Source organism: Glycine soja, chromosome 1 (assembly GCF_004193775.1).
Source record: "Glycine soja cultivar W05 chromosome 1, ASM419377v2, whole genome shotgun sequence".
NCBI classification, from domain to species: domain Eukaryota; kingdom Viridiplantae; phylum Streptophyta; class Magnoliopsida; order Fabales; family Fabaceae; genus Glycine; species Glycine soja.
The window spans coordinates 2759462-2776774 of NC_041002.1; the positions used below are offsets into that span (position 1 = coordinate 2759462).

The 17313-nt window shown below is 30.6% G+C and overlaps 1 protein-coding gene and 1 non-coding gene across 2 annotated transcripts; one reads left to right on the plus strand and one right to left on the minus strand.

Moving 5' to 3' along the window:
- Positions 1 to 798: 798 nt before the first annotated feature.
- LOC114409554 (protein DETOXIFICATION 29-like) lies at positions 799 to 8654 on the minus strand. Its single transcript, XM_028373048.1, has 8 exons — positions 8238 to 8654; positions 6621 to 7162; positions 4364 to 4450; positions 3807 to 3863; positions 2793 to 3031; positions 2449 to 2567; positions 1235 to 1321; positions 799 to 1105 (listed from the first exon to the last, which is right to left on the minus strand). Exons 1-8 carry the CDS (start codon positions 8574 to 8576, stop codon positions 1019 to 1021), a joined length of 1557 nt encoding a protein of 518 aa, XP_028228849.1. The 5' UTR covers positions 8577 to 8654; the 3' UTR covers positions 799 to 1018.
- A 7854-nt stretch (positions 8655 to 16508) lies between these two features.
- TRNAC-GCA lies at positions 16509 to 16580 on the plus strand. Its single transcript has one exon. It is a non-coding gene; the product is annotated as a tRNA-Cys (tRNA).
- Positions 16581 to 17313: the final 733 nt, after the last annotated feature.

A 17313-nucleotide genomic window follows, 5' to 3' on the forward strand; every position in this document is an offset into this window, starting at 1 on the left:
TTCCCAAGATCTGTTTTGTTGAATTCCAAGGCCTGAGTAATGATCAATAACTATTGTCTTTTGAGTCTTTAATTCAACTTTTGAAACATCACTTGTACAATTTCTAAAAGAATCGTAATTGGAATTTTTTAAAAATTAAATTTTTAGAGTGGGCAGGCTAAAGATGCGGTTAGCTCTTTGATCATAAACTCCTTCTGGGCTATCTGGAACTGCAGGAATGCACTTAGGTTTAATAAATTCCCTGGTGCCTGCAAAGAAAATGGAAGAATTGCCTTTTTTTTTTGTAAAGATATAACTTTGTTTTTTCCTCACATCTATAAGAAAGAAAACTTTTGTGAAGATAGGCTTGCTAACTTTGGAGCTTTTTCCTTTGGACCTCAACTCCTTTTTTTTTTTCGTGGAACTCTGTTCCTAATTTTGCAAGGAATGAGTACCTTAGAAATTGGATTACTCTTCTAAACTATAGATTCTCCTAGCTTTTCAGTTGGGATTTGTCTATGTTTCCTTCTTTTGTAATCCCCTTTTTATTCTTTAATGAATTTTGGTGTCTTGGTGCTGTTCAGTGTTTCGCTGTGATGCACCCCACCAATAGTTTAAATTGATAGAAAAAAAAAAGTTTTTAGCACAAATTAAATATTTTTCTTAGTGAAATTAAGTTGATTTGCCAAACCTATATGGGTCTATTATTATCCACGAAAAATAGGTTGTGCGTATTATTTTCTAAATAAAATAATTAAAAAAATGACTTTGTAGCAATTAAAGCTCGTCTGTCCTCAATTCAAATATAGTACGTCGTGATGTTGTATGGTACCATGCATTTCTTTTTCTGCGATTTATTAACCAAAAAGAAATTCTCCTACTATTTCATGTTCCCTTCTTCTGTGTTTTCTAAAATAAATAAGAAGTTGAATAATGGCCTTGCAACAATTTTTTATAGAATATTCTAAAGCAACTAAAGCTTTTCTGTCAACAATTCAAGTATCATGCTTCATATCGTACCAATTCTCCTACTGCAATTTCATGTTTCTTGTGTGTTTTCTGTGTCATTCACAGTCGCTTTTTTATGTCCACCCCAAGTCCGTATCCTATCTTCGGCAAGGGAGGCCTGCGATTTAATTTTGTGTTAGTCACCACTTCATAATTAATTATATATATGCTTGAAAGCAAATTAACATTGTCTTGAACTTGCAATTTGTTGATATACATGAGAGAATACTGAATAATAATATCTTACCTCTTCGTTCCAATTAGTTTTGTAAATCAGCACCAAAAGAACACATGTTTGGAGGATAGTCCCTGATATCATTCCTAACCAGATTCCCTGAAAACAAACAATTATCAACAATATTAAAGAACTGTGTACTGCCTTTTGAATTTGAAGAACATGTTAGGTTTTACTTGACCTTTATATTTAGCCATTTTAAAATAATAATAATTTTACAGTCTGATTGTAGGTGTGTCGTTAAGTAATTAGCTCGTCTGTTCTCAAGAATAATAATAATTTCTTTTTCTGATTGTAGGTGTGTCATCTAGTCAATTAGAGTTTGATGTATAATGACTGGGAATATTCTGCATCAGTGTGTTGATATTGCAATCTTTTGAAAATTTTCCAAAGCTACTATAGCAAAAAAAGCCTAGGATATTCTGAATAAAACATATGGAGGGGTTGGCAAGACAAATAAGGTGAAGCTACAAATTATTCGAAGGCAATATGAATTATTGTTTATGTCTGATCATGAGTCCATTGCTAACTACTTCAGCCTAGTTCAAATGCTTGTCAATGCCATGAAGGCCTACAAAGAAGAGTTGACAGATCAACAAGTTGTTGGCAAGGTGCTAAGAACCTCGACACCTCGGTTTGATCATGTTGTAGTGGCAGTTGAAGAATAAAAAGATCTTAATTTAATGAAGGTGGAGGAGCTGCAAAACTCTCTTGAAGAAGATGTGCAGAGAATCAATGAGAGGAGATGATGAAAGGACTCAAGAACAAGCTCTGCAGGCTCAACAATTTCAAGAATAAAGGTGCAGGTGAATGGAACAAGAAAGGAAAAAGCAAATGGAAAGGGGGAAGGAGCAGTGAATCAACAAATGGTCAAGATTAGTACGATCATGATGAAGGAAAATTCTCAAATAAAACAAATGGTGGCCAATCTCGAAAAATAAGAGTTGGAAAAAGAAGTTTGATAAGAGGAAGATTTAGTGCTACAACTTTAACAAGTGGAGGCACTTTGAAGATGAATGTAGAAGTAACAAAGGAGGAAAGGAAAGATTGAATGATGAAGCAAATCTTGCTCATAATGATAGGAAAGATTCTGATACAGTGTTGTTGGTGGGGACCACAAGTATTAAGATTGGTCTTGATTTCTCCTTCACTAAAATTTGTTGGAACATATAATTCATTCTAATTAGTATCCTTATAAATAAAGGAGAGAATTGAGAATGGCATACCTTGACTCCCCAGTCAAGCTTGTAACCCAATACAAGACCCACAGGAATTCCAAAAAGGTAGTAGCATGCAATGTTTACATAGGCAACAAGAGCCTGCCATCCCGCCCCAATGGCAACTCCTGCACAAAATTAAAATTTAAAAATGTCATACATAAAATTAATTGATAATTAAAAGAAAAATGATATTTTTTTATTCTTGGTAATAAAAGATAAATATAGAAAGATTTATAATAATTCACAAGTTATACTCAAACAATTAAGCTAGACTCTCATATCAAAGAAAAATGACTGAGTAACTTGAAAGAATATATGAAATAATTAAGAACCTTAATTAATTTTGTTACCTGAGAGAACAGGCTGAACATTATTAATGACAATGCAGAAGCACAAAAATGGTGTGAGGTCCTTAACTAGATCTTGCACTTCTGTGTCGTTTGAAAACAGGGAAGGGTACTCATTCCGCGAGATCATCAAAACAATAGCGAGTAAAACTCCGATCAAAACCGAAGTAATCACGGCAACCACTAGGGAAAATAATGCTGTTCTTGGGTGGCGTGCCCCTAGTTCATTCGATATTCTCACACTGAAATTTCATCCAAACTTTACATAAAAAAACAATAGTCTTTATCATGATAGTACAATCCTTTTATTTATTTTTTAAAATTTGTATATCATGATTTTATCAATATAGATTAATAAATATATCTTGAATAAATTACTCATACAGATTTTACAACATTTTCTATTGTATTGTCTTTTATTCTCTCTTAATGACATCATCTATTTTATTACACATCTTCTTTTATTTTTATCCATATTTTCTATATAAAATGTTGTATAAATTTAAGAGGAGTATTAAGAAGAGACTTTTTAATATATTATTTCAAATACACTCTAATATTAAAAATTATAAAAGTGTTAATAAGATTAGTTAAATAAGTAAAACTCAAAATTTTGCAATATTTCCAATAAATTTAAATCAATGAAAAAAAATATTAAGTGTTTTAGAGTTGTTGTTAATGTATCTTTAATTTTAATCTGTTTTAAATATATTTTTAATTCTTGATAAATGATATTTTTTTCTTTGGTACCTAATAATTTTTTTAACTTTTTGATTCCTAATAATATTTTTGTTTTGTTTCGTTTTCCTTAAGCCGTATATAAATAAATTTTCAAAGCGCTACTTAAACAAATTTGAGGACCATAAATAAATAAAAAACTATTAGGGACAAAACATTAAAAAAAGTATGGGAGACCAAAATAAAAATTCAGTCTTTATCATAGATCAAAACATATTTAAGTCTTTTAATATACAATTAATTTCTCATTAGCATAAAGTAGGTAATACGGAAGCAAACCTTGTGGCAGCGTTCATCCCAAAAGATACCATGATGGTCCAGCCTAATATATTCATGCTGCCAAGTAAAAAATAAAAATATGATTGTTGCTAAGAAAAACAAAAACAAATGATGAATAGCATAAGCTAAGTGAGAACAAAAGAGAATAACATTATAACAAAAGCTACAAAGTCAGCAATAATGTGAATAAAACAAATGGTGAAAGACACAAAATAAAATAATAAATACCCAACCCCAGTTATACAAAAAGAGTTATTTTCTTTGGACATTTCTGGTTAGTGGATCTGCCACTAATAATTTTGTCTGAGAAATATAAGCTTGTATAGTTGCAGGCTGAATTATCTATAACAAGAAAAATGTTTTATGCTCTTTAATTAACTCTTGAATTAGCAAACAAATCCTATCACTTTATTTCTTTTATTAATTCTTAAAATTTATCAAAATCTAGATCATTAGTTTTTTAGGGTGTTTTTTTTTCTTGACAAATGGAAATAAATATACTCTATCGCATGTTCTTCAAGAACTTAAGAAAACACAACTTGTTATTACTCACTCACCAGATAGAGAAGGCGTCTACGGAGACTTGTGCATTCTTGAGGTATCCAGCGAACAAAATTAAAGCCATAAAGTACCATGTTTCCAAGCTGCGCACATGATGCATCAGAGAAAATATACATAACTTTCTTACATAAAATTAAATATTCCAGTCTTTTAAGATTAAAAAAATGGATATCCATCGAACATGAAACAGGAATACTAGTCAAATAGGATGTTCTTACCTAACATTGATTTAATTTTATATTGCATCACACACGTACTTTAGTTATGTTTATAGTATTGTTTAATTTTTGGTTCAATAACTGATATTAGATATTTTATGTACCTTCTCACACTTATTTAATAACTTAAATTAATTTGTTAAGTAGTTGACATATAATATGTTATCAGAGTTACAAAGACTATACAGTCTATATATACTTTCATTCTTTTAAAAATAAAAGAAAATTCTCAATAAGAAGTAAATTTAGTTTGTGTATAATTGGTTCATTACACATATACACAGCATTATTAACCATATAAAACCCATTAAAAGCTTTTGATAATTGTTTTGCATGTGATTTGTTTCATAAAAGATTTAAATTACACAAATTAATAATTACAAATCTATTGATAACAAAGAAGATAACAAATCGATCACTTTATTACAATAAATTATGATCTTCTTCAAATAAGAAATTATACTACTCTTATTTTAATAGAAAAATTGAGGAAGAAATTAATATTTAAAAAAATAATACATATATAACAAATTCTTATAATACTTTATAATTATTTTTAGTCTTTACCATTTTCCATCACATTATTTATCTTATATCACACTTTTTCCTTTTTTTAATCTTTCTCTTACATAATGTTGTTTTAAATATACTGAAATATCAATACGCAAATGTTTATAACTTTTCATGTCTCTTCTTATCACACACTTTTACTTTTAATTATTTTTTTTTTAAGAAAACTAAAAAATAATATTCTCATTCATTTTTTAATGAGAAAAAAACTAAAAAGTAGTATAAATGCTATGATAAAAAAACTTAAAAGATAATATAATTATCTTTGAGAAAATATCATTTCTCTGTTCTGTAGCTTTCACGTCCACACCACTTGGCTTTTGTTGGTTGTAACTTCAGTCTTCAAAGATCCAAAAGTTTTTGTTTTATTTCCCAATATAACATAACATAAATAATACCTTATGTGGTAACAATAATTTTTTTTTTTTTTTTGGAAACGGCTGTGGTAACAATATACTAGTATCATAGTAGGAATGCTTCTTTTTTTGTTGAATGAAAAAACAAAATATGTGTACATGTATCAGACCAGAATCACCAGATTCCCTGCACTTGCTTTAAAAAGTATTAGACCAGATTCCCTGCACTTGTTTATTTTAAAGCAAGTGCTGTACATTCTACTTTCTACAATATATAATCTAGTAGGTAAAAGAGCAACTAGCCATGGGCAATTATCTATTTTAAACATCTCATTATTAAACACTTATTATTTTTTATATTTCTTGTTTCCTATTAATTAAATCATGTCATTTTACTATCTCATATATTTTAGTTAAATTTTTAATAATAAAATGAAAATATGTTCGCCAGGTATCAGACCAGATTCCCTGCACTTGTTGTTTTTAAGTGCAACAAGTGGTGCACATACTACTACAATCTAAACTAGTAGTCAAAATAGTACACCATTGTTGAACACTCTATTCTAAGCATTGCTCTCAACATTAATACTTATCATTTTTTAATATTTCTATTTTATTATTTATTTATTTATTTTGGTAAATAAAATAAAATATTTTTATAATTTTTATTCTTTTAGACGGATTATAATGACTAATAATCATCATTTCAAGTTTAATAACATTTAACGTTTATCACTAAAAAAATTTCTTACAAACTAAACATTGGTAGTTAACTGAGTCACTATTGGAATATTAATTTACTACTTAATGGGAAGAAATTAAGTTATTTCAAAAGTAATTTTAAGAAAATTATTTCTATTTTTATTATTTATTTTCTTAAAATCTAATAATCAAAATTAATTACTCATTATAAATATTAAATGTTAAAAAAATAAAAATAAGAATGAAAAATAACTTAAAAAGAATTAATTACTCATTTATTTTCTTAATTCATCCTCTTATTTCATATATTCATTAAATTTGTAATTATGAAATTAATGTTACATATTTTAAAGAGATGATGAGAATAAAAAAAAACACGTACGTGGGTGTGTTTTGCAAGCACTCACCAGAGCATAACAGCAGAAGCAAGAGAGAGGCGAAAGAACCCCCAAAGACTCCGAAACGCTTCCCACGAGAACCCGTTCCACGCCGGCCAGCACCACCCTCCGAAAACATAAACCAACTGGGCCACCACCACGAACCACCACGATCCGTTGAGCACGACGGCGGCGCCCACGAGCCCCCACTCCAGCTTCACCATGAGCAGCCAGCTCAGCACCGGGTGCAGCACCATGGCCATCCCGGCTATCGCCGCGATCACCATCACCTTGCTCTGCGCCTGCAGGAACTTCGCCACCGGAAAATTCAGCGCGTAAGCGAACAGCTGCGGAATCATCCAAATGGCGAAGGTCCCCGCAGCCTCCGAAATTTCGGTGTCTTGCCCTATCAACTTCAGAACTTGTCCCGCGAAGATGTACAAAGGGCACAGTACACAGGCCGTGCTGAGGAGTAACACCCATGATCGTTGCATGTACACTCCCAGCATGTCCAGCTTCCCTGCCCCCACTGCTTGTCCGCACAGCGTTTCCAACGCGCTTCCCATCCCTAGCTGCTCGGAATCACATTTTTTTTTATCCAAAATAAACATCAAAATATATTTATGATAATTTAGGATGTGTTCAGTTTGCATTTTTATTTTTTATTTTTATTTCTTGTTTTTATTTTCTGAAAATTATTTTGTTAGAATTTTGAAAATATGTTTAGTTTTATTTTTTATTTTTTGCTTTCAAGAAATAAAAATGCTGTAAATTGTGTTTTAAAAAAAATGTATTTTTAGATTTGTTTAAAATTACATTTCTTATCACCGTATTTTTATTTAATTCAAAATGAGGTTCCTGATTTCAACTAAAAACGAGATTTTATTGTTTTTAATTTTTAATTCGTTTGAGAAAATATTTTAAAAACACATTTCTATCATATTTTTTACTCCCAATGAAAATAAAAACACAAAATAATAAAACCAAACACCCCATATGTTTTGTGTTCTTTAATTAACTGATCTATATTTTTTTATGTATTTTTTTTTATTTGACTAATCAAAACTGCATTATTACATCTAGTGATGAAACAAGTAATTAATGATACTACCTACAAGGAGTAGTACTAGGTCCACTATGCCAGCCAGTGAAACAACTAAGATACGGAATATTTTTGGTCATGATAAAAGAAAGCCAAAACTAAGATACTGTTTATTTTAATATATATATATATATATATATATATATATATATATATATATATATATATATATATATATATATATATATATATATATATATTCAGAAAATAGAAAGATGATTTTTGTAAGAAAATACTGTATCGTTAATAAACACATTGTACCATGTAATTGTTGGCCTATACTACTCAACAAACACTTTGCATCTGTAAGTGTTAAGAAAAGATAAAAAATATCGTGTAAAATTAAAATAAAAACTATAGAAGTATTCATGTGTATCATAGTATTTTAATATATACTGTTAAAAAATAAAAATGTAGAATTATAAAATGCTGCTAGCTAGACACGGATACTATTAGTATTCATGTGTATCAGGGTGTGTATATGATGTAGCCTCTTTCATCAATCATGAACCGTAGTTATGTGATTATGGAGAGAAGGATTTTACCATTATGCCGTAGGAGAAGCCGGCGATGAGGGAGTTTTCAACGGAGACGGCGGCGAGGTCAATGGTGCCGACGTGGCCGGCAAAGATTTGAGTGAAGGCGCCGAGGGAGTACTTTGAGACGAAGGAGAAGATGGCGGGGCCGGCGAGGTACCAGAGCTTCTTTGACTCCACCATGAATTCCCTATAGAAGTCGCCGGCGCCGGTGATCGGAGCTATGTCAGGGGTGCCGGCGCTAAAAACTGCGGTTGTTTCTGCTGGGTGTGGGTGGATTTGACGGGGTTCGTCTGCCCTGGCCGTGAGAAGTGGCTGTGTGGAGGAGTTGCCATCTGAGTGTTTCATATTGCAGAGAGAGAGAGAGTTAGAGTGAAATGAAAGAGCAGAGTTTTTTGATAGGCTCAACAGCAAGTGTTACAGACCAGGTTAATTTATATATATGACCTAGCTTATCAACATTTTAATTTTATTTAATAGAAAGAGATCATGTAAAAGAGAAAAGTGTGTGGGGGAGTGATCATATAGATGTATAAGAAAAACATAAAGAAAATAATATGTTAGTAAAATGTATAAAGAAGTATATTGATGTTAATTATATTTTCATGTTTTTTCATAGTCGATCTTGTGCGCGAATTATATATATATTTCATATCTTTTGATGTTTAATATTATTCCACATGAATTAAGAAAAATTTAATGGAATTAAAGATTATTAAGTTTGGACTAAAATGTCCTTATTTAATATCTTGATTCACTACAAAAAATAAATGATTTGTGACAGCTAAATAAGTTTTTTTTTCGGTTAAAAATTGTCACAATTTCTGTTTTCGATAGTTAGGATTAACTATCAGTACTTCAGACGTTAGAAACAATATGTGACCGGTTTTAGTTAAATATAAGTAAATTTGTTTGAAAAATTATGACTGTTAAAAATCACCAGTAATTACTTTTTTTTTCCTTGACTTTTTCTAACAATTATGATTGTAAAATTGTCATAAAGTGTTTTTTTCCTTTTTAAATTTTTTATAACAAATATTATATATTTTACTATTCATTATATCACCTATTGATTATGATAGTAGGAGACACCTCATGGGTGGCCCTCACCTTGTTCTTATGGCTCCTCATGAACCACCCTCACATGGAGCAAAAAATCTTGAGCAAGGTCACAACTTTCCTCGCCGGCACGTGCGGCGGACACTGACGTTGTTACCCAATCCACCTCAAACTAGAGGGAGATCTGACTTTGGAACCAAGATTTGAGTGGTTTTAAAAGTGAGGTTGAAGGATTTGGGAAGGAGGAGACTCGGGAGATGTGGGATTGGGGTGGGAGGGTTTCAAATTTAGGGATTGGACTAGGATTAGGTTAGGTTTTGTGAATAACAGTGCATTGAGGAGTCTTTCATAATTGTTCTTACTTATTAAAATAAAAAATAAAAAAATTATTGACGGTTTTAATCGTCATAAGTGTCCATCTAAAAAAACTTTAAAGATAAATAATAGTTAATTTTGTTTTTAAATGTGTAATTAATTGACAACTACATAAAAATATAAGATTTAGTCTCAAAAGTGTAAAAAGTACAATAAATATATTCATTCGTTAATTTTTGTTCGTCATTATTAATAAAATAATTCACATAACACAAAAAAACGAATTATCACTAAAATAACTGTCAACATTTTTTAAGTACTTATTTCTCAACCAATTATATATTTTCACAATCATTTGAATGTTTTCCCTGGAAACAACTTTAACCAAAAGTTTTGAAGCATCGGATAGATGCTTGGAAAATATCTCAAGATTTGCTAGCAATTTCAATTATGAATTACCTTTAGATGGAAAGGTAGTTATTTTGGGAGATATGTTATTTCTAGGAGATCAAGGCAAGATACTAATGCATCCATTAATATTCTTCATGTTTGTGGTTTTTTTTTTTCCTTTCAATTGTTGAGGCTTTCAAAAAACACGAGACTTAATTCATCCTGAAGTCAATCTAACCATGCTGAATTGAAACAATTTAGTGAATAGATATTGTAAATAGGAGATGGATCCTTGCCGAGGATAGCATTGAAGGAGAGTGTGAAATTGAAATACCTCAAGATATGTTGATTAAAAATTCAAAAAATGCTTTGGATGAATTAACTGACTTTGCATATTCTAATGCGTTACAAACTTTGAATAATCCTAAATATTTCATGGAAAGAAGCACCTTGTGTCCTACATTGGATGTTGTAAGTTGTAACACAAGTAAATTAACAACTACATGATAAATAAAATTGTAGGAGAGGAAAACACATTTGAGTTTTGAATCAATTGGTGTTGAAAAAATAAATATCAAATGTGAGTTAAAGACTTTTTCATTAGAGATCTTAAATGATAGGCAAAATTGTATTCTCATTTTGTCTCCAACTTTAGATTTGGTCTCCCAGTAAATTAATTCACAAATTTTATTTTTCTAAAATCATGTAATGTTAATCTCCTAGGCTACAATTGGACGTTGACCGTTAACAAGTGATGTTGACGTTCTTATTGGATGACGAGTGCCACGTGTCATGTTCTGATTGAATGCCAACTCCATGAAAGATGAAATGCATTGTTGTTTTCATTGACCAATCATAACATAATATGTGACAGTCGTCATCCAATAAAAACGTGACACGTGACAGTCAACATTACTTGCTAACGGTTAACGTCCAACCGTGACCTAGGGGCTAACATTGCATGATTTTAGAAAATAGGAGGACAAAATTTGTGAATTAATTTACTGGGGAACCAAATCCAAAATTAGAGATAAACTGAGGACCAAATTTATAATTTTATCTAAATGATATTAATTGTTTTGGATTTTCTCCTCATAAAACTGAATTTGAAGGTTGGAGTGTCTGTGATGTTGTTGAGGGATATTAATCAATTAAATGCGAGTAAGGAGGATGAAAAAAATGTTATCCAATATCAAATTCTTACTAAAAACAATGTTGGTGGTATTATGACTCCTAGCAATCAAACAATACTATATGATTTTATCAACAAAAGAAAGTAATACATACCATTAAAGTAACACAAAGTAACTAAATGATTTTATCTTAACTGCATGATTATGAAATCTATTCTGTATTGTTTATCCTACTTCTATCCAGGCATTCATATTGGCTTTGTGGTGGATTTCAATGTTCAAACATAAGCATATTAATTGGTTAAATCACTAATTGAGTATTTGCTTTCTCATTCTTTCAGGATGGAAAAATAGAAGCTGAGGTCAAGCTCACGGGAATTCTCAGTTTAGGAGCATTGCAACCAGGTGAAAGTCGAAAATATGGCACGACTATTGCACCTGGATTATATGCACCTGTATGGACATGGCAGTTGATTGCAAGCCCGGTGAAGCATTTAATCAGGTCAGTGTGCAACTATACTTTTCATTTGGCAATGTCTTTATTCTTCAATGCTGAAGTCTGAAGGAATGTTTTGGTTGACTCATACTTCAATGTTTTTAGCTCGTGTAACATTGCCGCCCATCTCAAATTTTATTCTTAAGAAAAAAAATTGCATGAAAATCTACTGTTTATGTAGCTTGCATTCTGTAACAGAAGGTTAAGCACCACAATGAATTGTGTGTTGAATAATACCTAATATTAAGAGTACATAGTAGTATCTCTTTTGATAATTAATATCATATTAGCTAAATAACATGATCTTTGACATAGCCACTCATGGTTGTATGAAGTTTTTGTTCTTTTTTACTTCCCTTCCTTTTACTGTAATTTTATTAGTCGAAATTCTTTCATAACTTAATAGTCCATCATTCTATGGTTCCTTTTTGAAAAAAGGTGGAAAAAAGTCTTCCACTTCCATCAAAACTATAAAATTCACTGCTAGTATGTGTTCATAAATAATACGACAAAGTAGTAACAGTCCTCTTCCCTCTCCAGGTTGTCGAGGTGGATGCCAAGGTTGAAGAGCCAGGAAAGAATAATGTTTACAACAATGCATTTTATGCAGAGGAAAAACTGCTTAAATCAGAATTGGAAGCAATGCGTGATTGTAACCCTTTATCTGCTCGACACTGGATCGTAAGTTCCTACCACTTGTATATTATAAGAAAAATAACAAAAAGAAGAAGAAATGAAACATGCAAAATTCCAATTTTTCTTGGTGACTATTTCCATCCACCTCTATTACTGTAACTATACTTATTGTGCTAGCAGGGACAGTCAGTGAAATTTTCAAATTTGGCTGCTGTTTTTATTCTTCTCTATATAAGTAAAATTCCTATGTATGTTTGCCTTTTTATCATTTGTTTCTTCTACCTTCTCAGTTTTCATGTTTTCAATGTGCATATTTCCTGCTAGATACCGGCATATTGAGTTGTTCTGCAGTTAAATTATCAAAGCTGGGATGGTTCACTTGTTAGAAAACACTCTTTGACATATTGTAACAATTTTTGCTCAAGTGAACTTCCTGTTTTAGGTTAGGAACACAAGGAAGGTACCTGGTTCAAATTGTTTACCCTTGGCTGGTTCAGAGGCCAAGTTTCTGAGGAGATCAGCTTTCTTGAAGCACAATCTTTGGGTCACTCCTTATGCTCCCGACAAAATGCATCCTGGAGGAGAGTTCTCTAATCAGAATCCACGCGTTGGAGAGTTCTTTGATTAGTTCACTTGTTTCTATTTCTATGAGAGTTGATATATAATTTGCACATGTTCTTAAGTATATAAGCATGCTTTATGTATGTTGCACATCCAATACACATTAAGGGATGGCAATTTTTCCCATCTTATAGGCATCCTCACGATGACTGTCTGATATAAATAGTGTGTTTGGAAAACACCAAGAATCAATTCTACTCCTCAAAATCATGGTGGTACCAGGAAAAAATAGAAGTAACTATTTGTTACTTTGCCTTCACCTTGAAAAATAATAATTTTCTCATCATGAATCTAATCCAAACACACTATAAGACATCATTGACTGATAATTGTACTCTTTGGGCTTTTGTTGTTCTAATTCATTCTTTATACATGTTATCTGATATGGAGAACTACTCCAGGTACGTGTTTGGTGTGACACATATTCCCCGATTGGAAGACTGGCTAGTTATGCCTGTGGAACGCATTGGCTTTACGCTTATGGTATTCCTCTCAAAATTATCTTATTTCATTGCCATTCTTTCTGTGCAAAAGTAGAGTGAGATTCATATTAAACTACTATAACATGCTTAGGGCTATCACAACAAGTTTTGAGTGCAATGTAGTTATTCATTATCAATCTCATTTGAATTCTCCCAATCCAAAACTGAAGTTCATCTTCGAAATTGTTAAACTGTGCTATGTTTGAGAATTAGACATCAAGTCTTTGGGAGCACTTTTCAGTAGCATCGGATAATTTTCTGTCCATACTGTTGCAATTAATTTTGTTCTGCTATTCATGATGCAGCCACATGGGTTTTTCAATTGCTCCCCAGCTGTAGATTTTCCCCCAAGTGCAAGTGATTTGGATGATAAGGAGAATGGGATGTCTGCAAAGCCTATTCAGAATGGGATGGTTGCTTTGCTCTAAAAGGACCAAAAGTAGAGACCATTTGATTATGTTTGTCATCACCTAAGTGAGTGCATCATTTTAATTAATTAAAAATCTTCAATAACAAAGTTTCTTGTGGTTCACAGAATAGCTATTTACGTGATGCATGTCATGTAATTGTAAAATGATAGTACTTTATTGGTTTCTCTGAAATCTAAATTGATGCGACGTTCTTTTCGTCAGAAAGTGGAATGTGTTGGATTAAAATACGTTCCCATGTAATATATACTGTTTGCACCTGGTAAAATTCAGTTCCATATATTTACACAAGGATAATACTGAGCGTGTGCTTGGAATATAGTTGAAAAAGTGGAGTTCTGTTGAATTTAATTTTATAAACTTAAATTTAGTTAAAAGTAAGTTTAATACAACTTAATTTATGTTTGAAATGACTTTTCTACGTTCATAATAGACAAACGAGAAAGGGGTAACTTGATAAACCTCAATTTGGATGAAAATCACTTTTTGTCAAACAAACATATGCAGCTTTTCATAAAGAGTGAATCTCAGATTGGATGCTTAAATGCAAAACCAAACACCTTGAGTAGTATGAAAAATCCATTTCTTCATTCTTTATATATGCAACACATGGATTAGTATAATTTCGTCAATACAAAATAGCAAAGTTCTTCACATAATAGGCCTTTTCTTTCTGCATCCCAACCATCTCAACCTACACCCCTTGTGAATAACAGATTAGGTAATTCCGAATGTAAAACTTTCATTCTTAATTTTTCTCTACTGAAAGGAGATACTCTTTGTAAATTTCGGATTAAGTAATCCAAAATGTAAAACTTTTATTTCAGATTAACCTTTCCATATCGAAGAGGGATATAGGTTGATTTTTATAGGGTACAGAAAGAAAAGACCCACAAAATATTAGTACCATTCCAAACCATCCAAATGATGGCCCATAATATGAAAATCCTCGAGATTCCTACCCATCATGAGTTGGTATGATTATGATTGCTCCAAGGATCGTCGAATTAGGGAACAGACGTGTAGTTTAAGACTCATTTAGTAGTTAAGCAAATTAATATGGAAAATATTTTAATTTGATTCGATGGCCATCGCAGGTGCATTAATTTAATATAGAGATATCAGTTAGCCGTCACAAACATTATCTTGTTGACGATAATGTTGTCTCAACCAAAATGGTAGTTATATTACAAATTTGAATAAATTATTTGCACGTATTATTTTTAGTGCTGTATTAAAAATTGTTTTTGATGTTAATATCTAGTTAATAGAAGAGATCATTGTCCACTAATTTAAATACCGAACTGAATAACTGCGTTTACAAGTTTTGAAAGTGAAATAAGTTTTGTTAAATTACACGCAACACAAAAAAAATTCTTTTAAGTTGTGACATGTTATTAGGTTTGGGAGCTTCTAGAGAGGGAATAATGGTTCTATTCTTTTCCATTCTCATTGTTGTATTATAGTTTTGTTGTTGCAATCAAGTATCAGTAGTTGCACTACTTGTTGCAACCAAGTATCAGTAGTTGCACTACTTGAATGTGATCATTTTCTTTTATTAATTTTTTTTATCAGTATGAATAAAAAAATATGTATAAAAAATTTATAATAATTCACATTATTATTTAATCAACTGAACTAATTAGATTACTTTGTGTTTCTTTTGTTGATTTTATATAACTTGTACACATCATAAATTTTTATAATTCAGCAGTTAAGACTTTTGTTATATGTGTCTTAGTTTATGCGCACCTTATTTTTAAAGTATCTATCTGTTTTTTAGTAGTAAATAGTGTGCAACTTATTATTTGAATGGTGTCTTATCTTTAATTATCCCTTATATGGTATATTTGTAAGGACATAGGAAAACATTGATAATGATAAGAAGTAGTAAAAGGAAGGGATGGAGAAAGAGAAAACAAGGAGGGATTGGATTAGAGAAGGAATGACTTGTCTTTATCTATTTGATAAACGTGGATTGAGGGGCTTGACTATTGTATTATTACTTGCTAGGAAAGTGCACATTCCTTGTATATTGTTAGGAATGTGGCTTCAAGTTACCATACAACTTCAGAGTTCATGTGTCCATTTTAATTTATTTTCTGTGGTCGTAGTTAGACAAACTTGGAATTTTATTTTTCACTAGGATAATGGAATTGAGAGGTGTCGTGCATGTGTGGAGATTCAAACTCGAGGCCTTCAATCATATATGATGGTGTCTTGCACTAGTTGCTATAATTGTGTGCTGTGTTCATTGTTCAACATGTCCATTTGCACATTTGATAGGGTCTGGAAATTTCTACAGGACCTTCTAATTCCAAATACAAATTTAAATGTCTAACAAGTGAATAAAAATAATAGTAATAAAAAAGACAACGGTAAGATTGAATAAGACTAAATGGAAATAAGTTCATTGTTTAAAGAGAATCATAAAATTTTATAACTGGTGAAATAACATTTGTGAAGATAAAGTAATTGTCAGAGGTCAAAATGTCACAGAACCTGTACAAAAAATGTGTTTCATAATATCGATTGCAATAAATGTTAAAAAATTTAATTGCATCAATATTAAAAAAAATTGTGTGAATATTTGTTTTTGTTTTTTCAGTCACATTCATTAATACAGATTATAGGAAATTTACTCAGGTATCTGACGTTACAATTTCAAATGAAATATTCATACCTTTGATTAAATTAAAAATGCTTACTAGGCATCGTCAGGGTCCATAGCTCAGTGGTAGAGCATTTGACTGCAGATCAAGAGGTCACCGGTTCGAACCCGGTTGGACCCTTAAACTTAAATTTTTAATAACGTAATGTAGTAATATAGTTAATACATTTAGGTTATAATATATTCAGGGGTGTAAATGAATTTATGTATTTTTTATTATATTATGTTAGATTTTAAAATTATAAAGGTTTTTAGATTACATTGTAAAACTAAAAAATAATAATAAGAAAAATAAACAGAATAAAATCGAAAAAATGAATTATAATATTTCAAATTAAATGCTAAAAATCTATTTATTTATACTTTGCCTATTAATTGATATAAAAAGATTAAAAATTATACTAAACCTTAAAAACAAGTTTATAGAAAGATTAACTTATTTAAAAATTATACCTATCTAAAATTTTAATATAAAATAAATTTTTAAGTAGATTAACAAGTCAAATTAGCCTTTCAAAAAGACTAATTATTTATAACAAATTTTTGTAAACTATATAATTTTATTATATTCAAATTCTAAACTAAAAACTTATAAAATTATCAAAATTTATAAATAAATATGAAAATATAAAAAAAATAGAGAAACCTCCCTATCCCTATTATGTGAAATTCACAAGTTGAGTCTAAAATAATTTATAACAAGTAATAAATTAAGTTTAAGTCTTAATATTTTTAAATAGATCAAAATTATTTAAATAAAGTATTCTTTTGTGTTAACAAAGATTAATTCAATTAATGAAAATAAGACTTATATTTCATAAAAATGTGTATTTAAATTTTGTTATTGTTCATAT